This window comes from Acipenser ruthenus, chromosome 11 (genome assembly GCF_902713425.1).
Source record: "Acipenser ruthenus chromosome 11, fAciRut3.2 maternal haplotype, whole genome shotgun sequence".
In the NCBI taxonomy this organism is placed as follows: Eukaryota; Metazoa; Chordata; class Actinopteri; order Acipenseriformes; family Acipenseridae; genus Acipenser; species Acipenser ruthenus.
This window is the reverse complement of record NC_081199.1, coordinates 17,770,707-17,797,457: the sequence shown is the minus strand read 5'-3', so window position 1 is coordinate 17,797,457 and position 26,751 is coordinate 17,770,707. Positions and strand designations below refer to the sequence as shown.

Genomic DNA, 26,751 nt, shown 5'->3' with positions numbered 1-26,751 from the left:
CAGTCCTGGGTGCGTGCTGTAGTGCTCGTGGTGAAAATACAATTGAAGTGAAGTCCGGGTTATTGCTGGCCTCTGGCGACAGCTCCAGAACATGTTAGCCATCTACTAATGATAATAACATGTAACAATTAGAGACAAAACAAACAAAACACTCACGATCACGATACACACAATACTGGTCCTTCCAGGTCGTTTCTTAACCATAATGAAGGAATCGATCACGTAACTCTGTCCCCTATTTGTACCATCACCCATGACCCCTTGGAAAACGATTGCAGCCGCTCCTCCAATCTGCGGCTGCCACATCGTTTCCCTTCCGGGTCGCTGAGTTAGTGCACTGGAGCTCCGCCCCCTTTCTAGATGACTGACTTCCTTTTAACCCTGGGAATGAAGTGTCAGGCCATCCGGTCCAGGGTACTCTGTTCCCTTTACACAGCGCCCTCACAGGTCGGGAGGGAGATTTAACACCAAGAATCTATTAATTCTATTTCTGTCACAGGACTGTACTTGCCTGACCTAAGCACCATTTCTCGGATTCTCAGCTGATGCACTATCTTTGCACTATTGAACTATTATGTCATATGTAATATCTATTTAAATATTGGTTTTGCAATGTAACTTTTATATTATTGTTTTGTCCTGCAACACCTGTAAGTCACCTTGGATAAAGGCATCTGACAAATTAATAATAATAATAAAATAATTAAAATATTTCTGTAAAAAAAGATTTAAAATAGGTTTCTGCTGGAGTGTAAAGAAGGTGATGTATACATTGAGAAATGTACTAATTTATATCCGGATTGCTGCTGTATTTCATCTTTGGAAAATAACTGGATTCAGTTTATTAGCAGTCTGAATTTCACCTAATGCAGCATCTTGTGGGTCACAGATCTGAACCAGCAATAAATCATTGTAGCACGTTTAGTGATAATTATTGATGACACCAATATCCCCCTCTCTTTAGGTGTCACCCTGTGGGACAGAGAAGTATTAATTAAGGATCTTGACGTCCATGCAAAGCCCAACACGGAATTTAAGATTACATCGTCTGACTCCATCAAGGAGAAATTGAGCCTGTTGGATGTGAGTGCCTCACTGAAGGCCAGCTTCCTGGCAGGGCTGGTGGAGGTGGGGGGATCTGCCAAATATTTAAACAACATGACCTCCTCCAAACGACAGTGCCGGGTCACTATGCACTACAGCACCACCAATCGGTTTGAGCAGCTGACCATGAGCCAGCTGGGGAAGATGGTGTACCCCCAGGTGTTCGAGCAGCAGACAGCCACCCATATAATCATGGCCGTGTTGTATGGGGCCCAGGCTTTCTTTGTGTTTGATCAGATGGCTTCTGAAGAAAAAACCAAGCAACTCATTGAAGGAAATCTAAACGTTATGGTCAAAAAGATCCCCAACTTCTCCATTGAAGGGAAAGGAGCTCTGAAAATGACAGACAAAGACAAGGAGAGCGTTCAGAAGTTCAGCTGCACGTTCCATGGTGATTTTGAAATTAAACACAATCCTACCACTTACCTAGAGGCACTTGATGTTTATAAAACACTCCCTGGGCTGCTGGGAGAGAAGAGGGAGAAGGAGGTGCCTGTGAGGGTGTGGCTCTACCCTCTGGAGCATCTGGACTCTGAGGCTGCTAAGCTGGTGCAAGAGATCAGTGTGAGCCTGGTGTCTGGAGCAGAGACAGTGCTGGAGGAGCTCAATGAGGTCAGCATGCGGTGCAATGACATGACAAGCGACGGTTTCATCAGACACTTTAGTGATCTAAAGGAAAAACTTTATCAGTTCCAAGGCCTGTTTCTGCAGTACAAACCAGTGTTTCAGAAAGCTCTGTCCAGACTCCTGCCATCCATCAAGGGGGGGCGGCTGGAAGAGCAGGTGTTGGCCGATGTTCTGCAGTCCCACAAACAGTCACCGTTCAGCAGCCACCTACTAGAGAAATGGCTGAATGAAAAAGAGTCCGAGATAGACATTTTGAGATTGTACACTGACACAATGAAAGACATCCCCATCATGTCTTCTGAAGGACAGCTCAACAAAGTCCTCTTTGATCCAAAGATAGACACTGTCATCTGCTTCACATTCACTTCGCTGTTCTATGACGAGCCGTATCTCACAGTCCTGATGCAGTACCTTCACTCTGAGGAGTTTAAAAAACTTCAGAAGCTAACAAATTTCATCAAGAATGTAGAGACTCAGCCATGGTTCACATCATCAACACTCTCTGCCACAATGAGAGTGAACCTTGAGTCATTCAGAGGGTTTGCAGAAGCCAATAAAGATGATAAGAAAACCAGCTTCCTTATTGCCTCTGTCTCAGACAGATCCTGTCCCGGTGCCTCCATTTACTTGTATTGCCGTGGGAAACTAATGAATCCCCAATTTCAGCCCGTATCAAAGCCAAACCCGCCTGTGTTGACTGACACCCAGCCCGACAGAGTCACCCTGAAGCTGCTGCCATCCCAGACTGGAGAGACCGAGCGGTACAGAGTGGAGTACAGAGCAGTGCAGAGAGGGGCTCAGACCGAGGGGCAGTGGACAGTCACAGACACCCCCGATACACAAGGAACCTGGACTCTGTCAGGGCTGCAGGCAGGAACACTATACCAGATCAGGTACAGATCAGTCAGTGCTGTTGGAGTGAGTGAGGCCAGTGAAGCCATTGAGATTCAGACCAAACCCAACCCAAGAGGTCCTGAAGAGCTTTCAATTAAAAGAGTCGGGCTCCAGGCAGTTCAAGTCACTTGGAAGGAACCAGCTTCCGAAGAGGAAAGGCGGAGTGTACTTCGCTACAGAGTAGAATATAAAAACGACAGATGGGAGGAGTGGGTGGCAAAGCTGTCAAAGCCTGGGGAGTGTGTCTGCACTTTAGTGGGACTAAAGTACTCCAACCTGTACAGAGTCAGAGTGTCCGCCGTCTTCACAGAGGCTGAAACAAGTGCAACCAGTCAAGAGGCTGAGGTCCCGCCTATGCAAGGTAAGAGGATTGGCTTTGTGAGTGAATGACACATGCTCTACACACTGCAGTCTTAAACATAGCAAGCTCTCCTCAGTAAGTGTGCAATAACAGTGCTTTATTGATGTTTACAAACTAGGGTCTCTGGTCCTTTAAAAAAATGTACAAAGAGAAAACTGTACTCTCTCTAACGGCCTTATTTATTCACTTGTAATAGTTCTTAATCTATACTAACTATTCTTGGCGAAAAACATTGTTAATACATTAGTTAGGGTTGATATTAAAATGACAAAAGTAGGTAAATGCAATTCAGATAACACAAGAGACATCCATCATCATGGTCCATTAGGTGTATGAGCTGGGCATCATGGGGGGCACTGTGTGTACCCCACCTACTGGGAGGCTGCCGTGGTTGTGGGGTAAGACGTACTGCATAAGGATGGCTATTTAAAGAAGGCATTGTGTGTGCGCGCGCTATCTGCCAACATAGTCATAAGACACTGGAGAAATGGTGAACAGAGAACATACTGATGGGACAGCACAATGTATACAGCTCGACAGTAAGGGTAAGGCTATCCTTCCAATTAAACATTTCTCTGTATTCTATTCATCCAGTATGACGCTAGAAAACTCTTGGTTGATCTGTTACTGTTGGTGCTGCCCTCTCAAACTGACATAACATCACATTCCATTTGTCCATGTAAACAGTTTTTATAGCAATGGATCTCATACACCTTCATTCTGGTGTGTCATGCATCTGTAACATGGGTGTCCTGTTTTTGAAGTGCGCCCCTCCCCCTCTCCATGCTACTATGAATGTGATTGCTGGCCCAACACCACCACCTCCTCCCCTGCAATAGACTGTGTTATGCAACTGAACACCTGCAATTCCACAAAACACACTTATGCTAGGATGTCTCTAACACCATTTTCACATAGAAATGCAGCTGCTGTGTCATCTCTGAAACATTTTAACAAATGTGTAAAATACCCTTTCACACAGCATGAAATTGCACAATCTATGCCGGTGTAATACCGTCATAACCCTTTCACACAGCGAGTACAGCTTTCAAACCTGTCAATCAACAGATTGTTCTCATGGCAACAACAGACTGTTCTCATGCAATCTATCTGGAACACTGACAAGACCTAACACATGCATGCAGAGCTTAACTTGTAAAGAGGTGCTGGGGCACAATGACAATAATACCGACCCTAAGAAGCGCATTCAAAATCATAACATGTTTATTTGAAAGAGTATTGTACGTACTTGTCTTAGATGTTTACAATCACGTATTCTACACCATATAAAGTAGTAGTGCGTTCAGAAAAAAAATAATTAAAGGCAACCGCAGGACAAATAATTAAATAAAAAACCCTGTAAACATGTTTTGTTATGGTTTTGCATTTAAATGGTTTAAAATACAAACAAATTAAAAGGCATTCAGAGGCACTCCAGAAGGACGACATTGATGAAAAAACGCACCCCAACACAAACACTGGTTTGACCCACGGTTTGCACTATTATCAGCGATGTGTATGCAACAGAAGATTAAATTAAATTTAGGCTAGGTAGTTAACTTAGTATGTTTTAATTATCTATTAATTTAATTATATTCATTGAAAAAGGTAAGAGAACCAGATCGTTATTCATTTTATTGTTTTGGTTTAATATAATATAGCAGGATAATATTATTATTATTATTTATTTCTTAGCAGACGCCCTTATCCAGGGAGACTTACAGCCGTAAACAAAAATACATTTCAAGAATCACAGTACAAGTAATAATACAATTAGGAGCAAGATAAAAATACAATGACTTTGGTTCTAGCAAGTACAAGTATATGACAAAATACAATTCAATAACGGAGCAGATAACAGTGTCGGTGATAGTTACATCAGGATATAATTAAATACAAAATACTACAGATTAAATAACACTTGACAGATTACAGTACTCTAAAGTACAGGATTAAATGCAGTAAAATAGGGGGCAGATAAGAGCAAGTAAAGCGCATTTAAGGAAGACTGATAAGTGTCCAGAGGGAAAAAGAGGAGTTCTACAGGTGCTGTCTGAAGAGGTGAGCCTTGAGGAGGCGCCGGAAGGTGGTCAGGGACTGGGCAGTCCTGACATCTGTAGGAAGGTCATTCCACCACTGCGGGGTGAGGGTGGAGAAGGAGCGGGCTCTGGAGGCAGGGGAGTGTAGAGGAGGTAGATCCAGTCTTCTAGTGCAGGAGGAGCGGAGAAGTTGAGTGGGGGTATTGGGAGAGATGAGGGTCTGGAGGTAGCTGGGTGCAGTCTGGTCAAGGCATCTGTAGGCTAGTACAAGAGTCTTGAACTGGATGCGAGCAGTGATTGGGTGCCAGTGGAGTGAGTGGAGCAGTGGAGTTGTGTGGGAGAAGCGAGGCAGAGAGAACACCAGGCGAGCAGCGGAGTTCTGGATGAGCTGGAGCGGACGGGTGGCAGACGCAGGGAGGCCAGGCAGGAGGGAGTTGCAGTAGTCTAGACGAGAGAGTACCAGGGCCTGGACCAGGAGCTGGGTGGCGTAGTTGGTGAGGAAGGGTCAGATTCTTCGTATGTTGCTCAGGAAGAATCGGCAAGTGCGTGCCAGAGTGGAGATGTGCTGGGCACACGAGAGGCAGGGGTCCAGGGTTACTCCGAGGTTCTTAGCTGAGGAGGAGGGAGAGAGTGTGGTAGATTCCAGAGGAACAGAGGATAGAGAGATCAGGAGGGGGAAGAGGAGGTCAGATTTAGAGAGGTTGAGTTTGAGGTGATGCGAGTGCATTAAGGAGGAGATAAGACAGAGAGGTAGAGATACGGGAGGGGATGGTGGAGTCAGAGGTGGGGAAGGAGAGGAAACTCTGAGCATCATCAGCATAGAAATGGTATGAGAAACCATAGGATGCGATGAGGGGGCCCAGGGAGCGGGTGTAGAAAGAGAACAGGAGAGGACCCAAGACTGACCCTTGGAGGACTCCTGTTGAGAGAGGGTGAAGGGTGGAGGTTGCTCCACGCCAGGTTACCTGGTAAGTGCGGTTGGAGAGGTAGGAGGAGAACCAGGCCAGAGCAGTGCCAGAGATTCACAGGTCAGCGAGAGAGGATAGTAGAATAGAGTGATTGACAGTGTCAAAGGCAGCAGAGAGGTCAAGGAGAATTAGGACAGAGGAGAGAGAGGCAGCTCGGGCAGAGTTTAGTGAGTTGGTGACAGACAGGAGGGTGGTTTCAGTGGAGTGAGCAGAGCGGAAGCCAGATTGGAGAGGGTTGAGCAGAGAATGGTTGGACAGGAAAGCAGAGAGCTGGTGGTGTACAGCCTGCTTGAGGGTTTTGGAGAGGAAGGGTAGGAGGGAGACAGGACGGTGGCTCTGTAGGGAGGTGGGGTGGTGTTGAGAAGGGAGATGAAGGGAAGTAGAGCAGGAGCAGCAGCTTGAAAGAGGTTAGTGGGGAGGGGGTCCAGGGCACAAGTGGTAGGTTTGTGACCCTGGAGTAGGGAGGAGAGGTCAGAGTCTGAGAGGGGAGAGAAGGTGGAGAAAGAGGGCGAGTTAGTAGGGGATGCAGTGGGTGTAGGGGTTGGAGCAGGAGGGGGTGCGGGAGAGGGAGAGGTGTTGAAGAGTTTGCGGATATCTGAGATTTTAGAAGAGAAGAAAGAGGCAAAGTCATCAGAGGAGATAGAGGAGGGAGGAGGAGGGGGAGGGTTTAGGAGGGAGGAGAAGGTAGAGAATAGTTTACGTGGGTTGTTAGTGGAGGCTTGGATTACAGATTGGAAATAAGTACATTTAGCAGAGGAGAGAGTAGAGAAGGAGGAGAGGAGAGTGCAGTAGAGGTCTAGGGCAGCAGGGAGTTTGGTTCTCTTCCATTTCTTTTCAGGAGTTCGCAGTGTGATTCTTGCTGAGTGGAGCGCAGAGGAGAGCCAGGGTTGGAGAGAGGAGGGGTGAGCAGGTCGGGAGGTGAGGGGACAGAGGGAGTCGAGGGAGGAGGGAAGGTATTCTGTAGTGAGGTAAGGGGACAGAGGGAGTCGAGGGAAGAGAGAAGGTATTCTGTAGTATAATTATGCCCGCATAATAGCCTTCCTTACCGAAGTGTCTTGAGTAAGAGTGAAATTGGCTTCCTACCAAATCACCGCACCTCTGACCATATTTACACCCTGCACACCCTAATTAACAAACATGTACACCAAAAAAGTAAAGGCAAAATCTTTGCCTGTTTCATTGACTTTAAAAAAAGCATTTGATTCCATGTGGCATGAGGTTTATATTATAGAATTCTTCAAAGTGGTGTAGGGGATAAAGTCTATGATATAATAAAATCAATGTACACAGAAAACAAGTGCGCAGTAAAAATTGCCAACAAAAGAACAGAATTCTTCACTCAGGGCCGTGGGGTGAGACAGGGCTGCAGTCTGAGTCCAACACTGTTCAATATTTACATCAATGAGTTAGCGATGATGCTGGAACAGTCTGCAGCCCCTGGCCTCACTCTCCACGACACACAAATTAAATTCCCTTGCAGATGACCTGGTCCTGCTGTCGCCCACAGAGCAGGGGCTGCAGCGGAACCTGGCTGTGCTGGAGCAGTACTGTCAGTCCTGGGCCTTGGCAGTAAACCTTAAAAAGACCATGTAATGATTTTTAAAAAAAAGGCCAGATCTCAGGGAAACAGATACCACTTCACCCTAGGCAACACCACCCTAGAACACACCACAAACTACACTGACCTGGGCCTGACTATCAGTGCGTCAGGGAGCTTTAACCTGGCAGTAAATGCACTAAAGGAAAAAGCCAGAAGAGCTTTTTATGCCATCAAAAGAGCATTCTATAAAATTAATATACCTGTCAAAATATGGCTAAAATTAATTGACAGCGTCATCCAACCCATTGTGAGGTACGGGGTCCAATCAGTCAACAGGATTACACTAAATGGGACAAACACCCAATCGAAACCTTGCATGCTGAACTCTAAAAAAAACATACTACAGGTGCAAAGAAAAACACCAAATCACGCATGCAGGGCAGAATTAGGCCGCTACCCGATGCTTATAAATATTAAGAAAACAGCACTCCAATTTTGGATGCACCTAAAGAAAAGTGAGTCAGACTCCAATATAAGGTCCTCCAAACCCAAGAGCTCAGCCCTGAAAAGAGTTCCATAAGTCTGCTGTCCCTGACCCCCACTGCACTGACCCCCACTAATACTAACACAAACCAGCTTCAGGTCAACACTATCAGCCCCTAATCAGAGTAAACCAAATTATAAAACAAAGCAAAAACTCATATGTGAAACATTGGGACATAGAAACAAAATCCCCAAATAAACTTGACTGTTATCAGGCCCTAAAAAGAAACTATACCCATGCAGAGTATCTCTCCACTGTCAGAGATACAAAGCAGAGACAGGTCCTGATCAAGTACAGGCTCAGTGACCATAGAAAAAGGCTGACACAGGCAGACCTGGCTACCCAGAGAGAACAGGCTCTGTGGTCACTGTGAGACAGGAGAGGTCGAGACAGAGATGCACTTTCTCCTACACTGCAAGAAATACAACCAAACAAGAAAAGTATTCTTTAATAAAATAGTAAATGCCCATCCACTTTTTCCAAACATGGCAGACCCAGAAAAACTGGCTGTACTCCTAGGGGAGGGACATACAGCCCCACTAGCTGTAAATCATTTATATATTCGATATTATATATTCAGCCGATGAAGGATTTCTAGTCCGAAACGTCCTGATAGGGCAGCAATGTGGAGTAGTGGTTAGGGCTCTGGACTCCAGACCGGAGGGTCATGGGTTCATTCCCCAGTGGGGGACACTGCTGTTGTATCCTTGAGCAAGGTACTTTACCTAAAATTGCTCCAGTAAAAACCCAACTGTATAAATGGGTAATTTTATGTAAAAAATAGTGTAAAAAAATAATGTGATATCTTGTAACATTTGTAAGTCGCCCTGGATAAGGGCGTCTGCTAAGAAATAAATAATAATAATAATAAATGATTTGTAATCAATTATTCTACCTTTAAGTACCTGAAATATCCTTTTTTTCTTTTTTCTTATTGATCATTTTGGTACACAGCAGTTTTCCTTTTCTATATATATATAAAATCATGCATTGTATATATCCATGTATGTATTGTATAATTGCTTTGGCAAAACCTGCTATTGTAAGTCATGACAATAAAGCACCATTGAATTGAATTGAATTGAGAGGGGGGAGAGAATAAAATAATTCCAAACAATTACTATACATAAAACACACACACACACACACACACACACACACACACAGTGGTTTGCAGAAGTATTCACCCCCTACAAAGTTTTCACATTTTGTTACCACCTGAGCGTACTTTCAAATTGGACTTTACATGTAGAATCTACACAAACTACTCCACATTTATAAAGTTAAAAAATGCACATAGAATATAAATAAATAAGATTTACAGAGAAAAACAGATTCATCTCAGTTGCATAAGTATTCAAACCCTTTGCTACTGCAGCCCTACATCAGCTCAGGTACAAATGATTTGTTTGAAAGGTCACAAAATTAGTGAAATGGTTTCAGCCTGTGTGTACTCAAAGTGGTTTAACTTGTAGATCATTTCCCTCAGGTATATAAAGACTTTCAAACTGCAACTCACATAGTGATCCAACAAAACAACCATGAAGACCAAGGAGCTTTCAAAACAAGTCAGGGATAAAGTGGTAGAGAGGCATAGAGCAGGAGAAGGGTACAAGAAAATTTCAAAGGCGCTGATTATCCCTCTCAGCAGAGTGAAGTCCATCATTAAGAAGTGGAAGATGCATCATACCACCCAGACACTACCCAGATCAAGTCGCCCTCCCAAACTGAGCAGCCGGGCAAGCAGGAAACTTGTTTGGGATGTCACTATGTAGCCAACAATGACCTTAAGAGATCTGCAAAGTTCTGTGTCTGAGATGGGAGTCAGTGTTCACACATCAACGATAAGCCGGTCCCTACACAAAGCTACCCTGTATGGACGGGTGGCAAGAAAGTAGCCATTACTCAAAAAAGCCTCATCTTAAAGCAAGTATGGAGTTTACGAAAAAGCATGTAAGGTTTTGTGGTCAGACAAGACAAAAATTGAACGTTTCGGTCTAAATTCCAAGCATTATGTCTGGCGCAAGCCCAACACTGCACATCATCCAGTCAACACCATCCCAACTGTCAAGCATGGTGGTGGCAGCATCATGTTATGGGGATGCTTCTCTTAAGCAGGGACTGGGAAGCTTGTCAGGATAGAGGGGAGAATGGATGGTGCAAAGCACAGGCGAATCCTTGAGGAAAACCTGTTCGAGTCAGCCAAAACTCTGAAGCTGGGGAGAAAATTCACATTTCAGCAGGACAAAGACCCGAAGCACAAAGCCAAAGCCACACCGGAGTGGTTGAACAAGAAGAGAATGAATGTTCTTGAGTGGCCCAGTCAAAGTCCTGACTTGAATCCAATCGAAAATATATGGCGAGGCTTGAAGATTGCAGTCCATCAACAATCCCCAACAAACTTATCAGAACTGGAGCAATTTTCCCATGAAGAACGGGCAAAAATGTCACCATGCTACTGTGCAAAGCTAGTAGAGACCGATCCAAAAAGACTCATAGCAGTAATTGCTGCAAAAGGTGCTTCTACCAAGTACTGACTTAAGGGGCTGAATACTTATGCAACCAGTAAATTTCATTTTGTACATTTTCTTTGCAAGTTTTGCTGACATTTAACCCCCTCCTCATATAACAGTGTTCAGTCTAACCACTACAGCTTTGGATCAAAAAAAAGTTAGTTTGAAAAACTGTGCATACATTATTTGTAATTCAACAAAATATGAAGTCTTTGCAGGGGTGTGAATACTTCTGCAAACCACTGTGTGAGTCTGTGTGTGTGTGTATTTATACAGACGTGCTCAAATTTGTTGGTACCCCTCCACAAAAAATGAAGAATGCACAATTTTCTCTGAAATAACTTGAAACTGACAAAAGTAATTGGCATCCACCATTGTTTATTCCATATTTAATAGAAATCAGACTTTGCTTTTGATTTTTTATTCAACATAATATTGTAAATAATAAAAACAAATGAAAATGGCATGGACAAAAATGATGGGACCGCTAACCTAATATTTTGTTGCACAACCTTTAGAGGCAATCACTGCAATCAAACGTTTTCTGCAGCTCTCACTGAGACTTCTGCACCTGTTAACAGGTAGTTTGGCCCACTCTTCCTGAGCAAACTGCTCCAGCTGTCTCAGGTTTGATGGGTGCCTTCTCCAGACTGCAAGTTTCAGATCTTTCCATAGATGTTCGATAGGATTCAGATCAGGACTCATAGAAGGCCACTTCAGAATAGTCCAATGTTTTGTTCTTATCCATTCTTGGGTGCTTTTAGCTGTGTGTTTTGGGTCATTATCCTGTTGGAAGACCCACGACCTGCGACTGAGACAGAGCTTTCTGACACTGGGCAGTACGTTTCGCTCCAGAATGCTTTGATAGTCTTGAGATTTCATTGTGCCCTGCACAGATTCAAGGCACCCTGTGCCAGGCGCAGCAAAGCAGCCCCAAAACATAACCGAGCCTCCTCCATGTTTCACTGTAGGTATGGTGTTCTTTTCTTTGAAAGCTTCATTTTTTCGTCTGTGAACATAGAGCTGATGTGACTTGCCAAAAAGCTCCAGTTTTGACTCATCTGTCCAAAGGACATTCTCCCAGGATTGTGGCTTGTCAATACGCATTTTAGCAAATTCCAGTCTGGCTTTATGTTTCTTTCAAAAGTGGAGTCCTCCTGGGTCTTCTTCCATGGAGCCCACTTTTGCTCAAAAAGCAATGGATGGTGCGATCAGAAACTGACATACCTTCACCTTGGAGTTCAGCTTGTATCTCTTTGGCAGTTATCCTTGGTTCTTTTTCTACCATTCGCACTATCCTTCTGTTCAATCTGGGGTCGATTTTCCTCTTGCGGCTGCGCCCAGGGAGGTTGGCTACAGTTCCATGGACCTTAAACTTCTTAATAATATTTGCAACTGTTGTCACAGGAACATCAAGCTGCTTGGAGATGGTCTTGTAGCCTTTACCTTTACCATGCTTGTCTATTATTTTCTTTCTGATCTCCTCAGACAACTCTCTCCTTTGCTTTCTCTGGTCCATGTTCAGTGTGGTGCACACAATGATACCAAACAGCACAGTGACTACTTTTATCCATTTAAATAGGCTGAATGACTGATTACAAGATTGGAGACATGTGATACTAATTAAAGAAACTAATTAGTTTGAAATATCACTATAATCCAATTATTTATTATCTTTTCTAAGGGGTACCAACAAATGTGTCCAGGCCGTTTTAGAATATCTTTGTAGAATAAGCAATAATTCATCTCTTTTCACAGCTTCTTTGCTTTATTCTATGACATACCAAAGGCATGCAATTATACATGATAAAATAGCTTTTAATTTCATCACTTTTCAGGAGGAATGAAGCATTATTTCAATGAGCTGTAAGGGTACCAACAAATTTGAGCACGTCTGTATATAGCAGTAAACAACTTTCTTTTTTCTTTAGTACAGGACAATAAGGACATCTAGTGGCAAGTGTTGGTACAGCACCCCTGTGTTCACACAGGCAAGGAATAACCCTTTACTCTGAGTGGGGGCTGAGTGTAGGTCTACAACAGGAACTGTATTCATTCTCAGTTCTTATTTTCACAAGAACAGACCTCTGTAAAAAGCTGTTTATACCTCTTGTCGTTATTTGTTTTACCTAAAAGACACCTAAACTGTCTGGGAGCTCACTGACAAAGTAAACATGAGACATGATTCAAAATCACGAGAGGAGCTCTATAACAACTACAACACAGAAGTGGTGGAGAATACAACCGGGTATCTGTAGCTGAATTATTTTCTGCGCAAAATTAAAGTTAGAAACGAAACGCAGATCGCGTAAGTAGCTGACCGGTTACTCATAAACAATAAACATACCCCTGTCACACTTGAATACGACCCGTCCAAATGTTACGTGTACTGCTAAATTATAACGACAAATAAACAAGCAGCCATACAAGTACGATGACAAAATTAAAGTTCTGCCTCTTCATCCTGCCCCTCTCCCGTGCTTTAATTAAAACTGACTAATTAACCGTGAGGATGAAGGCAACTGTATTATCTTCCCGTTCCTTCCGGCTTCCCTACGTAGCTTTCCTTCTTTAACTGTGATTGGCCCATTCTTCTTCCAGACTGTCCTATGCAACGAGAAGTGAAGACAGATTGGGTTACACTTTGGAACAATGATCCTCTGTGTTATATACACAGTAAATAGCAAAGCCTTGTACGGCTACTTCTACATCATACGTGTTCATCCTTGTCTGCTCTCTCACAGTGCCTCCCGGCACGCTGTACAATATCCCCGTCCCTCCCGGCACGCTGTACAATATCCCCGTCCCTCCCGGCACGCTGTACAATATCCCCGTCCCTCCCGGCACGCTGTACAATATCCCCGTCCCTCCCGGCACACTGTAATATTCCCGTCCCTCCCGGCACACTGTAATATCCCCGTCCCTCCCGGCACACTAATATCCCCGTTCCTCCCGGCACACAGTAATATCCCCGTCCCTCCCGGCACACTGTACAATATCCCCGTCACTCCCAGCACACTGTAATATCCCCGTCCCTCCCAGCACACTGTAATATCCCCGTCCCTCCCAGCACACTGTAATATCCCCGTCCCTCCCAGCACACTGTAATATCCCCGTCCCTCCCAGCACACTGTACAATATCCCCGTCCCTCCCAGCACACTGTAATATCCCCGTCCCTGCGCGGCAGGTAGTATAAATTTAACAAACTTGCCATTTCAGCTCACCCTTTGAACCCGTAGACTGCGCACGGAAGGATCGGCTTGACGATCTCACTGTGAGCTTGGCAGTGTCGCGCCACACCGAGAAAGAAGCTCACGTGGTTTGCGCGGTTTCACTTTCTGTTAGTTTTGTAACCTCTGTGATTAAAAATGAAAGCATCGTTAACTGGAATGCATCTGGGGTGGTTGTGGGGTATATTTTACAATGATGCAGCTACAGGCCGGTCACTAGTGCAAACTTTAACTTCAAAGAAATACAGAATTCTTCATAACGCAGCAACATCAAACAACATACAAATCAGGAAATGAGAGCTCTGTACACATTTGTACCCTCTATAGAAGTGAAGTGAAATGAGTCTGTTTCACTCTGAGATATGCAGCCCCCCCTCTCCCCTCCTCTTTCTGCTAACACCAACACTAACACATACACACTGACACACACGTTTGCATTCCTATATTTGTGGGGACTTCTCATTGACTCTCACTATATTTTTATTTACTATTTCAAACTCCAGTCAGACAAAACTCCACACAGGGTGAAAGTCGACAACAAACTAAATATTTTGGCACTTTTTTTTTTGAAGGCATATTTAGGTGTTTTACAAAGTGTGGACGTCCCCACAATGTTGTTTTTTCAGGAGTTACTATCTTTGTGGGGACATTTTCTCAAATTTTGTCTGCACATTTATAGTAATACCTGCCCACATTTACACACGCACACACACACACACACACAGATACACACTTACACTGACACACACACACTCTCACACACAGGTCAGTCTCGCTTTGTCACTGCTGTGGGGTTGCTTTTTGCTTCAGTGTTTACTGAGGGCTGGAGATCCGGGTTCAAACCCCAAAGGGTGAGTACACTGAGCCACTGGAATTGGAATGGTGGGGCCTCTAAACTGGGAACAAGTTGCTGGGAATCAAAGATTGAGTTTAGATTCTGTTTTTGGTGTCAGTAAGCGTGATGGTGCTGTTTCTGCTACAGGTCAAGTTCTCTCACTTCAATAATCTTTATTTAAAACCCCAGCACTCCTAGCAGCAGCTGTGTCTGTGTGTCTGTGCTCTGCAGGGCAGTCTGAGGGGTGAGCAGGGAGGGATCATGTGTGGTCATGCAGTCTGAGGGGTGAGCAGGGAGGGTTCATGTGTGGTCATGCAGTCTGAGGGGTGAGCAGGGTGGGATCATGTGTGGTCATACAGTCTGAGGGGTGAGCAGGGAGGGATCATGTGTGGTCATGCAGTCTGAGGGGTGAGCAGGGTGGGATCATGTGTGGTCATACAGTCTGAGGGGTGAGCAGGGAGGGATCATGTGTGGTCATGCAGTCTGAGGGGTGAGCAGGGAGGGATCATGTGTGGTCATGCAATCTGAGAGGTGAGCAGGGAGGGATCATGTGTGGTCATGCAGTCTGAGGGGTGAGCAGGGAGGGATCATGTGTGGTCATGCAGTCTGAGGGGTGAGCAGGGAGGGATCATGTGTGGTCATGCAGTCTGAGAGGTGAGCAGGGAGGGTTCATGTGTGGTCATGCAGTCTGAGAGGTGAGCAGGGAGGGTTCATGTGTGGTCATGCAGTCTGAGAGGTGAGCAGGTAGGGATCATGTGTGGTAATGCAGTGTTGTGGACACAGCCTCTCTGGTCAGTGTTATGATCTGTAGATTTCAATGCTACAGTAATAAGCAGTCCCTGTGGATCTAGTTTTAACCCTTCGGTTGCTGGCAGGTTCCTGCGTGAGGATGTCTGAGCTCAGCGAGGAGATGGTTGCAGAGCTGCTGTCTCTGAAGAAGAGGAATCTCATTAAGAACCCCCATGGAGCAGGTCTGCACCCCCAGCTACCCTGCCTGTGCTTTTATTCAATGATGCATCGCAGGCCTGTGGTGACTGCTTGCTGTGATTCAGCTTTAGTTTTGATGTTCATTTGGTGCAGTTCCCTTGCTATCCAGTAGTCCCTGCTGTTCCCTCTTCCGTATTCTTTTACAATGCAGTACCTTCAGCCTGCTTCCATGTGCTTCTGTCTGCATGCTTCAGTCATTGTGATCAAGTGTGGAGTAGTGGTTAGGGCTCTGGACTCTTGACCGGAGGGTCGTGGGTTCAATACCCGGTGAGAGACACTGCTGCTGTACCCTTGAGCAAGGTACTTTACCTAGAGTGTTTCAGTAAAAAAACAAACTATGTAAATGGGTTATTGTATGTAAAAATAATGTGATATCTTGTAACAATTGTAAGTCGCCCTGGATAAGGGTGTCTGCTAAGAAATAAATAATAATAATAAAGGCTTGCAGTGGTGATGTCACGGAACCAAAACAAGGAATGGTGGTGGTGAAACTGAGCGCTACGTTGCTCAGTTATTTTATTAAATAATAAAACAAACAAAAGATCTAAACAAAACAACAAAACCAAAAGGCGCGTTGGCCAAACAAATAAACAAATAAGTCTCATGCTGGTGTAAAAACCAGCACGCTTAACAGTTGTTTCTATTTAATTTCGCTCCTCGTTCACTCTCCCGTACTCTCCTCTGTACACTCTCCCCGAGGGTAGAGAGCTGCAGGTTTATATACAGTGACCATCTCCCGATTAGCAACAATTAATCAATGAATTAACTCGGGAGATGGTCACCGTCTGCACAAGTTTAATAAGGATGCGTGACTGTCAGCTAGTTAAATAAATCACTAGCTGCTCAGTCACGCATCCTCACAAGAATTTTAAAAATACAAAAGCAATAACAAATGCGCTGCACTTTTATCCGTGCCGCAAACAATAATACAAATAATAACAACACAGTGCACAAATTATATATTATATATATATATATATATATATATAGTAACAGAGCGGCACTCACTCTGGTTCGTTGCCCCTTTAAAAGCAGGACCAAGGACACAAGAAATGGATTTTCAAGCGCTTACGCGCTTATTTTAATATACACCAAAAATAAATAAACAAAACCAAACAAAACACCTAGCTCCGTTTTGAGCACTAACTAAACATTTTATGCAGGTCCCTGACTAGCTTGCAGGACGGCTAAGCCGTTTACCTGTCATAAAAACAGTGGAAACCACACAAGTTTAACACAGCACTTTGACTGCTCGGAAGCAGAGCGCACCTTCTGCCTCCTTCTACTCCGCCGTCACGTGCAGACTGACTGCACATCTTAAATACCCCTGCACCTGGTACTAATTGATAATAACTACCAGGTGCAGGTGATAAATAAACAAATAAAACAATTAATTTAACAAAACGTGCATTCGCACATGTTTTTGGCAGGGAAGATTTTAACCCCCTCCCTGCTGTGTTACACATCCTCCCCCTTAAGTGCGCAGCACTGATCGGCCGTTTCAAGGCCACCTCCCCCCCTAAAACACAACCACCCACCCTCAAGTCCACAAATGTCAATATTCGCCCTCTTCCACGGGCGGGCTTGAAAGTGGGTCGGTCCCTCTGGCGCTTCCAGGAAGGGACCGTGAACCGGCGACACGGGACCCCACCGGGATGACAGGGGTGACCGAAGCGACGGCCGGGGAACAGGAGGATGCAGCAGCGGGCAGAGGTCTTCACCTGGGGACCGGCGCAGCGATGTCCGATCACCCAGGGGGAGCTTAGCAGCGAACAGGGGGAGCACCAGCGACGTCTGACAGCAGCTCAGCGACGTCTGGGTGCTCAGGGAGAGCGGAGTAGGGAACCAGGGGTAGAGCTGTGGCCGGTGGTGCACACTCCTGGGCTCCAGGTCTAACGCAGGGAGGTCCAGGCAGACCGGCAGGGTGTCTAGGAGCAAGGGGCACGGGATCACCTGCAGCAGCACCGGACCGGATCGCAGGGGTGGTGGTCGGGGTTGTGGTGGAGGTGGGCGCCTCACCTCCTCCCCCTTGTCTGTAGCCGGTGGCGGTACCTCTTGCTCCCTCGGCTGTCCTTCCTCTGGCTCCGGGAAGGACTCCTCCCACTCAGGACACAACACCACGTCCTCTGGTGCAGGAGACCGCGGGGCTTCTCTTGCCGGGACTGCAGACAGCGGTGCCTCCCTTGCCTGCTCCCATTTTTGGAGCAGCAGCTAAAGCTCTGTTGGCTCCCGCTCCCTTGCTTCCAACGGGGCCAACCCCAGCTCTCTCTCCCATCTCTCAGTCTGCTCTAACTGAGCAGCGGTGTTCCGGTTGATCCTTGCGATCAACTCTTCAATGCTTTCCATTTTTCTCTGGGTCGTAGGGGCGCCCACACTCGCTGCCACCATATGTAACAGAGCGACACTCTCTGGTTCATTGCCCCTTTAAAAGCAGGACCCAGGACACAAGAAATGGATTTTCAAGCGCTTACGCACTTATTTTAATATACACAAAAATAAATAAACAAAACCAAACAAAACACCTAGCTCCGTTTTGAGCACTAACTAAACATTTTATGCAGGTCCCTGACTAGCTCGCAGGACGGCTAAGCCGTTTACCTGTCATAAAAACACTGGAAACCACACAAGTTTAACACAGCACTTTGACTGCTCGGAAGCAGAGCGCACCTTCTGCCTCCTTCTACTCCGCCGTCACGTGCAGACTGACTGCACATCCTAAATACCCCCGCACCTGGTACTAATTGATAATAACTACCTGGTGCGGGTGATAAATAAACAAATAAAACAATTAGTTTAAACAAAACGTACAGTCGCACATGTTTTTGGCAGGGAAGATTTTAACCCCCTCCCTGCCGTGTTACACAATATATATATAGGGGCGGGACACTCCGCCACACATGCCCCCCCTTGTGCGCAGCACACATGGCCTCACCAGGCCACCTCTCCCCTTAGTCCTGGTTTACAGTCCCAGCCCAGGAACAGGGGCAGCAACGGGCCAAAGGTGGTGGCCACGGTGGGAGGTCCTCCTCCCACCCCAACAGCTGTAGCGGCCAGGCTGACCGCACACAGGCCGACTCCTCCGGCCAAAGCAATCTTGCGGCCTGTGGGGGTGGTCTCCTGACCTTCCCCCCCACTCTCTGTAGCCGGCAGCTCCCTCTTCTGGGCAGTTCACTAGTGCAAACTTTAACTTCAAAGAAATACAGAATTCTTCATAACGCAGCAACATCAAACAACATACAAATCAGGAAATGAGAGCTCTGTACACATTTGTACCCTCTATAGAAGTGAAGTGAAATGAGTCTGTTTCACTCTGAGATATGCAGCCCCCCCTCTCCCCTCCTCTTTCTGCTAACACCAACACTAACACTAACACTAACACATACACACACGTTTGCATTCCTATATTTGTGGGGACTTCTCATTGACTCTCACTATATTTTTATTTACTATTTCAAACTCCAATCAGACAAAACTCCACACAGGGTGAAAGTCGACAACAAACTAAATATTTTGGCACTTTTTTTTTTGAAGGCATATTTAGTTCTTAAAAAGGTGTTTTACAAAGTGTGGACGTCCCCACAATGTTGTTTTTTCAGGAGTTACTATCTTTGTGGGGACATTTTCTCAAATTTTGTCTGCACATTTATAGTAATACCTGCCCACACTTACACACGCACACACTCGCGCACTGACACACACGCTGATACACACTGATACACACTGATACACACGCACAAACACTGTAACGGTTTGAAACTAAAGTAAAAGCTTCAGCCGACAGCGAATAAAATAAAAAAAACGAGGGTCCTCAATTAACAAATTTAATGCCACGCACACCAGTAAACTATACACAAGTGAATCGTAAATGACTTAAGACAAACGCACAAATAGTAAAGGGTAAGGCATGCAAAACAATGTCCCGAACAAATCAAGTCCAAAAAATAATCCAAGTAATCCAACCAGCAAAAAAGAAACAAATCCAAATCAAAAATGCAAAAAATGGAACAAAACCCCAGAATGATCTCACCGACTGTTTGTTTGTTTGTTGATGCTTATTCTGTAGTTCCAGTGGCAGTCCAACAGCAACCAGTTGTCCAAGAGATGCTCCAAGGTAGTATAGTTCTTATTTAATATAATTTTCTTGTAAATAAAATCCTGAACAAAAAACTGGAACCCATTCAGTACCTGTATACAAAACATACCGCCATCCACAAAATGGAGGAACCCAGAACACAAAAACCTGCCTCCCTTCCCCCTCTACCTGTTTAACAAAGGCTCATGGGAGTTCAGCCTTCTTAAAGGGGAATCCTTAATTAAATAGATACCATAATTAAGAAGTTACCTGGCTAGGCATTTTAACTAAAGGGTGTGTTTATTAAAACACTTGTGTGGCTAGTGCCACAACACACACACACTAACACACACACACACGCACACGCACTGACACACACACTTACACACACACACACACTGACACACACGCACACACACACTGACACACACACACACACGCACACACACACACACAAACACACACACACACAATGACACACACACACACACTGACTGACACACACACACTGACACACACACGCACACACTCACACACACACAAACACACACACACTGACACACACACACACACACTTACACACACACACTGACACACACGCACACGCACACACTCACACACACACACAAACACACACACACACTGACACACACACACACACACACAAACACACGCACACACTGACACACACACTGACGACCCCAGGCGACGACGGCAGCAGTGGACCCTCGGGAGGTGACGGCAGCAGCAGCGGACCCACGGGAGGTGACGGCAGCAGCAGCGGACCCTTGGGAGGCAACGGCAGCAGCGGACCTTCGGGAGGTGACGGCAGCAGCAGCGGACCCTCGGGAGGTGACGGCAGCAGCAGACCTTCGGGAGGCGATGGCAGCAGCAGACCCTAGGGAGGCGAACTCAGGAGGAGAGCCCCTGGCCATGGAGGCGGCAGCTGGAGCTCCACTTCACCCTCTGCTGGTGGAGGTGGGAGGAGCAAGCAGTCCTCCCACAGCAGTGGAGACGGAACCAGCAGGTATTCACCCTCTGCTGGTGGAGGTGGGATGGGCAAGCAGTCCTCCCACAGCGGTTGAGGCAGAACCAGCAGGTATTCACCCTCTGCTGGTGGAGGTGGGAGCGGTAAGCTGTCCTCCCACATTGGTGGAGGCAGAACCAGCAGGTATTCACCCTCTGTTGGTGGAGGTGGGAGCTGCTCCTGCTGCTCTGCTAGCGGTGGAGGTGTTGGAGACAGAGACAGCTCCTGCTGCTCTGCTCCTGGCGGTGGAGGCAGTGGCGAGGGCTCCTCTCCCTCTGGCGTTGGAGATGTCCGCGCTGGGACCTTTCCCTCTAGCGCTGGAGACGGCAGCAATGGCTCCTCTCCCTCTGGCGCTGAGAACAATGGCGAGGGCTCCTCTCCCTCTGGCGTTGGAGATGGCAGCAACGGCTCCTCTCCCTCTGGCGCTGGAGATGGCAGCGATGGCTCCTCTCCCTCTGGTGTTGGAGATGGCAGCAATGGCTCCTCTCCCTCTGGCGCTGTAGAAGGCAGCGATGGCTCCTCTCCCTCTGGCGCTGGAGAAGGTAGCGATGGCTCCTCTCCTTCTGGCGCTGGAGAAGGCAGCGATGGCTCCTCTCCCTCTGGCGCTGGAGGAGGCAGCGATGGCTCCTCTCTCTCTGGTGTTGGAGATGGCAGCGATGGCTCCTCTCCCTCTGGCGTTGGAGACGACAGCGGCGGGGCTTTTCCGGATGGAGCTGGAGATAGCGGGAGCCCTGCCATATCTGCAGTCGGGTAGCGGATTACCATGTCCGCAACGTCCGGGAGGGACACTGGGCAGTGTTGCTTTTCCCAGGCTTCCCATCTCTCTCCATCTCTGGCCCACAGAAGGTTGATCACATCGGGGAGGGCCTCTTCAGCATTCTTCCCAGGCTCCACCAGCCAGCCCCAGATTCCCTCAGAGGAGAGTGATTTTGTCAGCCTCTTAGCCAGCGGGACCTCTTCCCCTGACGCCGGACGCTCAGGCTCCTCCATCTCCTGCCTTGCATGGCTCTGGCTGAGTGGAAGATACCTGACCTCATCACACAGGAAGCACCACCCTTCCTCATCCAGACAGGCAAGGCAAACATCCGGCATAGTAGAGATGCGACGGGACCTGTGACCGGGCCCGCGCTGCTGTTGATGTGCCTCCTGCTGCTGTTGCTGCTTTCTCCTGCCGCTTCTTCCCATTTTTTTCCCCCAAAACAAAACAAAAACACTCCTCTTGAAAAAAAAACCCACAGTATTTCTGGCCTGACGCTTGGAGGGGCTGTTATCCCAGTTCTGAACACCAACTGTGATCAAGTGGCTTGCAGTGGTGACGTCACGGACCAGAAACAGGAACCAAAACAAGGAATGGTGGTGGTGAAACTGAGCGCTCAGCTATTTTATTAAATAATAAAACAAACAAAAGATTTAAACAAACAACAAAACCAAAAGCCGCGTTGGCCAAACAAATAAACAAATAAGTCTCGTGCTGGTGTAAAAACCAGCACGCTTAGCAGTTGTTTCTATTTAATTTCTCTCCTCGTTCGCTCTACCGTACTCTCCTCTGTACACTCTCCCCGAGGGTAGAGAGCTGCAGGTTTATATACAGTGACCATCTCCCGATTAGCAACAATTAATCAATGAATTAACTCGGGAGATGGTCACCGTCTGCACAAGTTTAATAAGGATGCGTGACTGTCAGCTAGCTAAATAAATCACTAGCTGATCAGTCACGCATCCTAACAAGGTTTTTAAAAATACAAAAACAATAACAAATACGCGGCGCTTTCATCTGCGCCTCAAACAATAATACAAATAATAATAAACAGTGCACACATATATATATATATATATATATATATATATATATATATATATATATATATATATATAGGGGTGGGACACTCCGCCACAGTCATGCTGCGCTGTTTGTGTTGTCTTTTACTTTGCTTTTTACTGCACGTGTTTCTCCACACTGTGAGATTTGTAAAGCCCGGAACAGCAGTGTGAGGGCTGCGAGATATCTATAAAGAGGGATATCCCTCTCTCTCTTTCTCTCCTCAGCCCCTCCCCCTCCCCCACAGAGCAGTTTGAGGGCTGGGGTATTGATATACAGTTGAATTGACTCTCTCTCTCTCACTCCCTCACAGAGCAGTTTGAAGGCTGGGAGATCACAAAGAATGGTGGCTGTCAGTGGCGTGTGGAGGAGCTCCCAGGGGATTGTGGGAAGGAATTCCCAGACAAGACGGTCCAAAGCTACTTTGCTACGTCCTTTGCGTACGAGCGAGTTCCTTACTCTCAGCTCCCTACTCTCTACTCCTAGCTCCCTCCTCCCAGCTCCCTACTCCCAGCTCTCTGCCCTCTACTGGGCCCCCAACTCTCTACTCCTTGCTGCATACACCCTCCTCCCTCCTCCCAGTTAATCAAATAGTAATGTACCCCTGGGGAGCCTCCTCATACCCAGCCCCTTGTGCAGGCCCTTCTGTCTCTCCATCGTCAGAGACCCGTAACTGCCCCTCTGTGCTCTACAGGCTATGTCTAAAGAAGCAGGTGCTGGACCTGCGAGCTGAGGGCTACTCCGAGGAGCTGCTGGACACAGTGCAGCCCAAGATCACTGTGCAAGACTGGTGAGAATGTGTCTTAACCTCTCCTCTCTCCCTGCCTCCTTCACTGCCCTCTCCTCTCTCCTGGGTGAGTCACTGCCCTCTCCTCTCTCCCTGCCTCCCTCACTGCCCTCTCCTCTCTCCTTGGTGAGTCACTGCCCTCTCCTCTCTCCCTGTCTCCCTCACTGCCCTCTCCTCTCTCCTGGGTGAGTCACTGCCCTCTCCTCTCTCCCTGCCTCCCTCACTGCCCTCTCTTCTCTCCTGGGTGAGTCACTGCCCTCTCCTCTCTCCTGGGTGAGTCACTGCCCTCTCTTCACTCCCTGCCTCCCTCACTGCCCTCTCCTCTCTCCTGGGTGAGTCACTGCCCTCTCCTCTCTCCCTGCCTCCCTCACTGCCCTCTCCTCTCTCCTGGGTGAGTCACTGCCCTCTCCTCTCTCCCTGCCTCCCTCACTGCCCTCTCTTCTCTCCTGGGTGAGTCACTGCCCTCTCCTCTCTCCTGGGTGAGTCACTGCCCTCTCTTCACTCCCTGCCTCCCTCACTGCCCTCTCCTCTCTCCTGGGTGAGTCACTGCCCTCTCCTCTCTCCTGGGTGAGTCACTGCCCTCTCCTCTCTCCCTGCCTCCCTCACTGACCTCTCCTCTCTCCTGGGTGAGTCACTGTCCTCTCCTCTCTCCCTGCCTCCCTCACTGCCCTCTCTTCTCTCCTGGGTGAGTGTGACAGAAATACAATGAGTTCTGGTGATGAATCTTCCTCCCGACCTGTGAGGGCGCTAAAGAACAGGAGGAGAAGTATCTGGAAGGGCTGGCTGACAGTTCGTTTCCGGGACCGGGAAGTGGGTCAGCCTGGAAAGAAGCGAGACTCTGTTGTAAGACCGTATTGATTTGACAGGTAAACAAAGGGGCAGCTGCAAGTAATAAGGCAGCTGCAACTGTTTACCTAGATATCATGCGGGATTACATATAGGGGCCAGGGTAACACTGTTCTTTTCCTTCGTTTGGGTTAAGTGTTTGGAGGGAGAGAGAAGGATCGAGAGAGGAGCTCTCATTGTTAAAAATAATAAGAAAAAGAATTACGTGTTGTGTTTTGTTGTGTTTGTCTGTATAATTGTCTGTGTTTTTCACCACCAGACAGTTAAAGCACTACTCCGGAGCTGTCGCCAAGGGTCAGCACTGTCCGGAGCACCACTGCACACCGCACTATCTGTGTTTGCACTAAACCACCATCACGACTGCACTCACCCAGGACTGGTGACCGTCTGTTTGTTTTTGTTCGGGACTGTGCCCTGTTTATTGTTATCCCCGTGCGTTACACATTGTTGTGTATCGCCGGGGATTTAGTTATTTTTCGGTCACCAGACCTGGAAAAGAAATAAAGCACTTTTTCACTGGAATACCGTTGTCTGCCTGTCACTCCTGCACCGCATCACCGCTACACCTGTTACCCTTACCAGGCACTTTGCCACAGTGAGTTACTGCCCTCTCCTCTCTCCTGGGTGAGTCACTGCCCTCTCTTCACTCCCTGCCTCCCTCACTGCCCTCTTCTCTCTCCTGGGTGAGTCTCTGCCCTATCCTCTCTCCTGGGTGAGTCACTGCCCTCTCCTCTCTCCTTGGTGAGTCACTGCCCTCTCCTCTCTCCTGGGTGAGTCACTGCCCTCTCCTCTCTCCCTTCCTCCCTCACTGCCCTCTCTTCTCTCCTGGGTGAGTCACTGCCCTCTCTTCTCTCCTGGGTGAGTCACTGCCCTCTCCTCTCTCCTGGGGGAGTCACTGCCCTCTCCTCCCTCTCTGTACTGTGCAGGTATGCGGGGCGCTTAGACTGCGGCTGCATTTACCAGCTGTGTGTGTCTCTGCTCAACGAGAGCCAGGAGACGGTCCAGGAGTTCAAACCAGACCCTGTGAGCTTGGAGCCGGAGAACTCGGACTGCAGCTGGAGCCAGGTCAGCAGTGTGTGTATGTGTGTGTGTGTGTGTGTGTCAGTGTGTGTGTGTGTCAGTGTCTCTGTGTGTGTCAGTGTGTGTGTGTGGGTCAGCATCAGTGTGTGTGTGTCAATGTGTGTGTGTGTGTCAGTGTCAGTGAAAGGAAGGGTGGTTACTCTTGGATCCATATAACCTTTCCTCTCCTCCTCCTCCTCTCTCTCCCTCCCCCTCCTTTTCCTCTCCCCCTCTCCTCTCCTGTCCTCTCCTCCTACTTATCTCCATCTCCTCTCCCCTTACCTAACTCTCTCTCTTCTCCTCCCTCTCCCTCTCCTCTCCTCCCTCTCCCCCTCTCCTCTCCTGTCCTCTCCTCCTAACTATGTCCATCTCCTCTCCTCTCCTCTCCCCTTACCTAACTCTCTCTCTTCTCCTCCCTCTCCTCTCCTCTCTCTCCCCTCTCCTTTTCTCTTCTCTTCTCTTCTCTCCCAGGTGACACACACCTTCGAGGGTTACGGCCCTGGAGTTCGCTTTGTTAGTTTTGAACACGGAGGTCAGGACTCCAAGTACTGGAAGGGCTGGTTCGGGGTTCGAGTCACAAACAGCTCAGTGGAAGTGCAGCCATGAGGGGGCGCCAGCGCACCCTGGAACTCTACAATACATACCTGTCTATCTATCTATCTATCTATCTATCTATCTATCTATCTATCTATCTATCTATTTATCTATCTATCTATCTATCTATCCATCTATCTATCTATCTATATATCTATGTATCTATCTAGCTAGCTATCTATCTGTCTATATCTATATACAGATATGACTGTCGCCTTGTTCTTGATCAGACATCACTCTGCTGAGCTTCTGCAATAGGGAGGGTTTAACCCTCCACTCCTTCTCTGGGTCTTGCTTCAACCAGGAAGAAATATCTATTTAAATCTGCTTTGAGCATCACTGCAATCTATCGCCGGCTGCATTTCATATCAATGTAATCCACTGTTGCTGTTAACTATAGCCAGGACCCAGGGGAATGTCGCAGGTGACGTTGAACTAGCTATTCCGTGTGGTAAAACATTGGACTGGAGGATCTCAGTAAGCTACAGTGCACGGTTCATCAACTGATTCAGATTCAGTTATGTTAGGTCTGCCAACTGATGATGAAGGGCAAGGCAACAACTGAGTGCCCAAAAATATGAATCACAGTGAGTTTTGACCTCCTTTAGAATTCTGGATGGAGCGTATACCTTGCAAAATGACCCGGTGTGAACAAAAAGAAATATATAGAAATAATATGTACAGCTAAACGTGTCCAAGTATCTTGTAGGAATGAAGTCAGACCATGGAAATCCACATCTGTGCTGGAGAAACATTGGATCAAGGGACTTCTTGTGGAACCAACCAGAACGAAACCTGGTACAGAAGCTGAATCCTGCTGGGAACGTGTGGATATGCTGGACATGTACTAGGCGATTTCAAATATGGAATGTACTTTGATATAAAAATGAAGTGTTAGAGGTTT

General features: G+C 47.1%; 1 protein-coding gene across 2 annotated transcripts; it reads left to right on the top strand.

Annotated features, from left to right (window-relative positions):
• Positions 1 to 2,548: 2,548 nt before the first annotated feature.
• On the top strand, positions 2,549 to 26,255 carry LOC131739442 (F-box only protein 2-like). Of its 2 annotated transcripts, none has more exons than XM_059033418.1 (6): positions 2,549 to 2,986; positions 15,532 to 15,627; positions 22,875 to 23,001; positions 23,256 to 23,351; positions 25,121 to 25,259; positions 25,725 to 26,255. In XM_059033418.1, exons 1-6 carry the CDS (start codon positions 2,980 to 2,982, stop codon positions 25,857 to 25,859), a joined length of 600 nt encoding a protein of 199 aa, XP_058889401.1. In that variant the 5' UTR covers positions 2,549 to 2,979; the 3' UTR covers positions 25,860 to 26,255. The 2 variants fall into 2 exon arrangements, with proteins under 2 accessions (XP_058889401.1, XP_058889402.1); XM_059033419.1 differs by lacking the exon at positions 2,549 to 2,986 and adding an exon at positions 14,573 to 14,672.
• The last annotated feature ends 496 nt before the right edge of the window (positions 26,256 to 26,751 follow it).

Excerpts from the sequence above, each read along its gene's own strand:
- LOC131739442 (XM_059033418.1), top strand. Across the intron at positions 23,002-23,255 it reads TACTTTGCTACGTCCTTTGC|GCTATGTCTAAAGAAGCAGG; the intron begins GTACGAGCGAGT and ends TGTGCTCTACAG. Across the intron at positions 23,352-25,120 it reads AAGATCACTGTGCAAGACTG|GTATGCGGGGCGCTTAGACT; the intron begins GTGAGAATGTGT and ends TGTACTGTGCAG.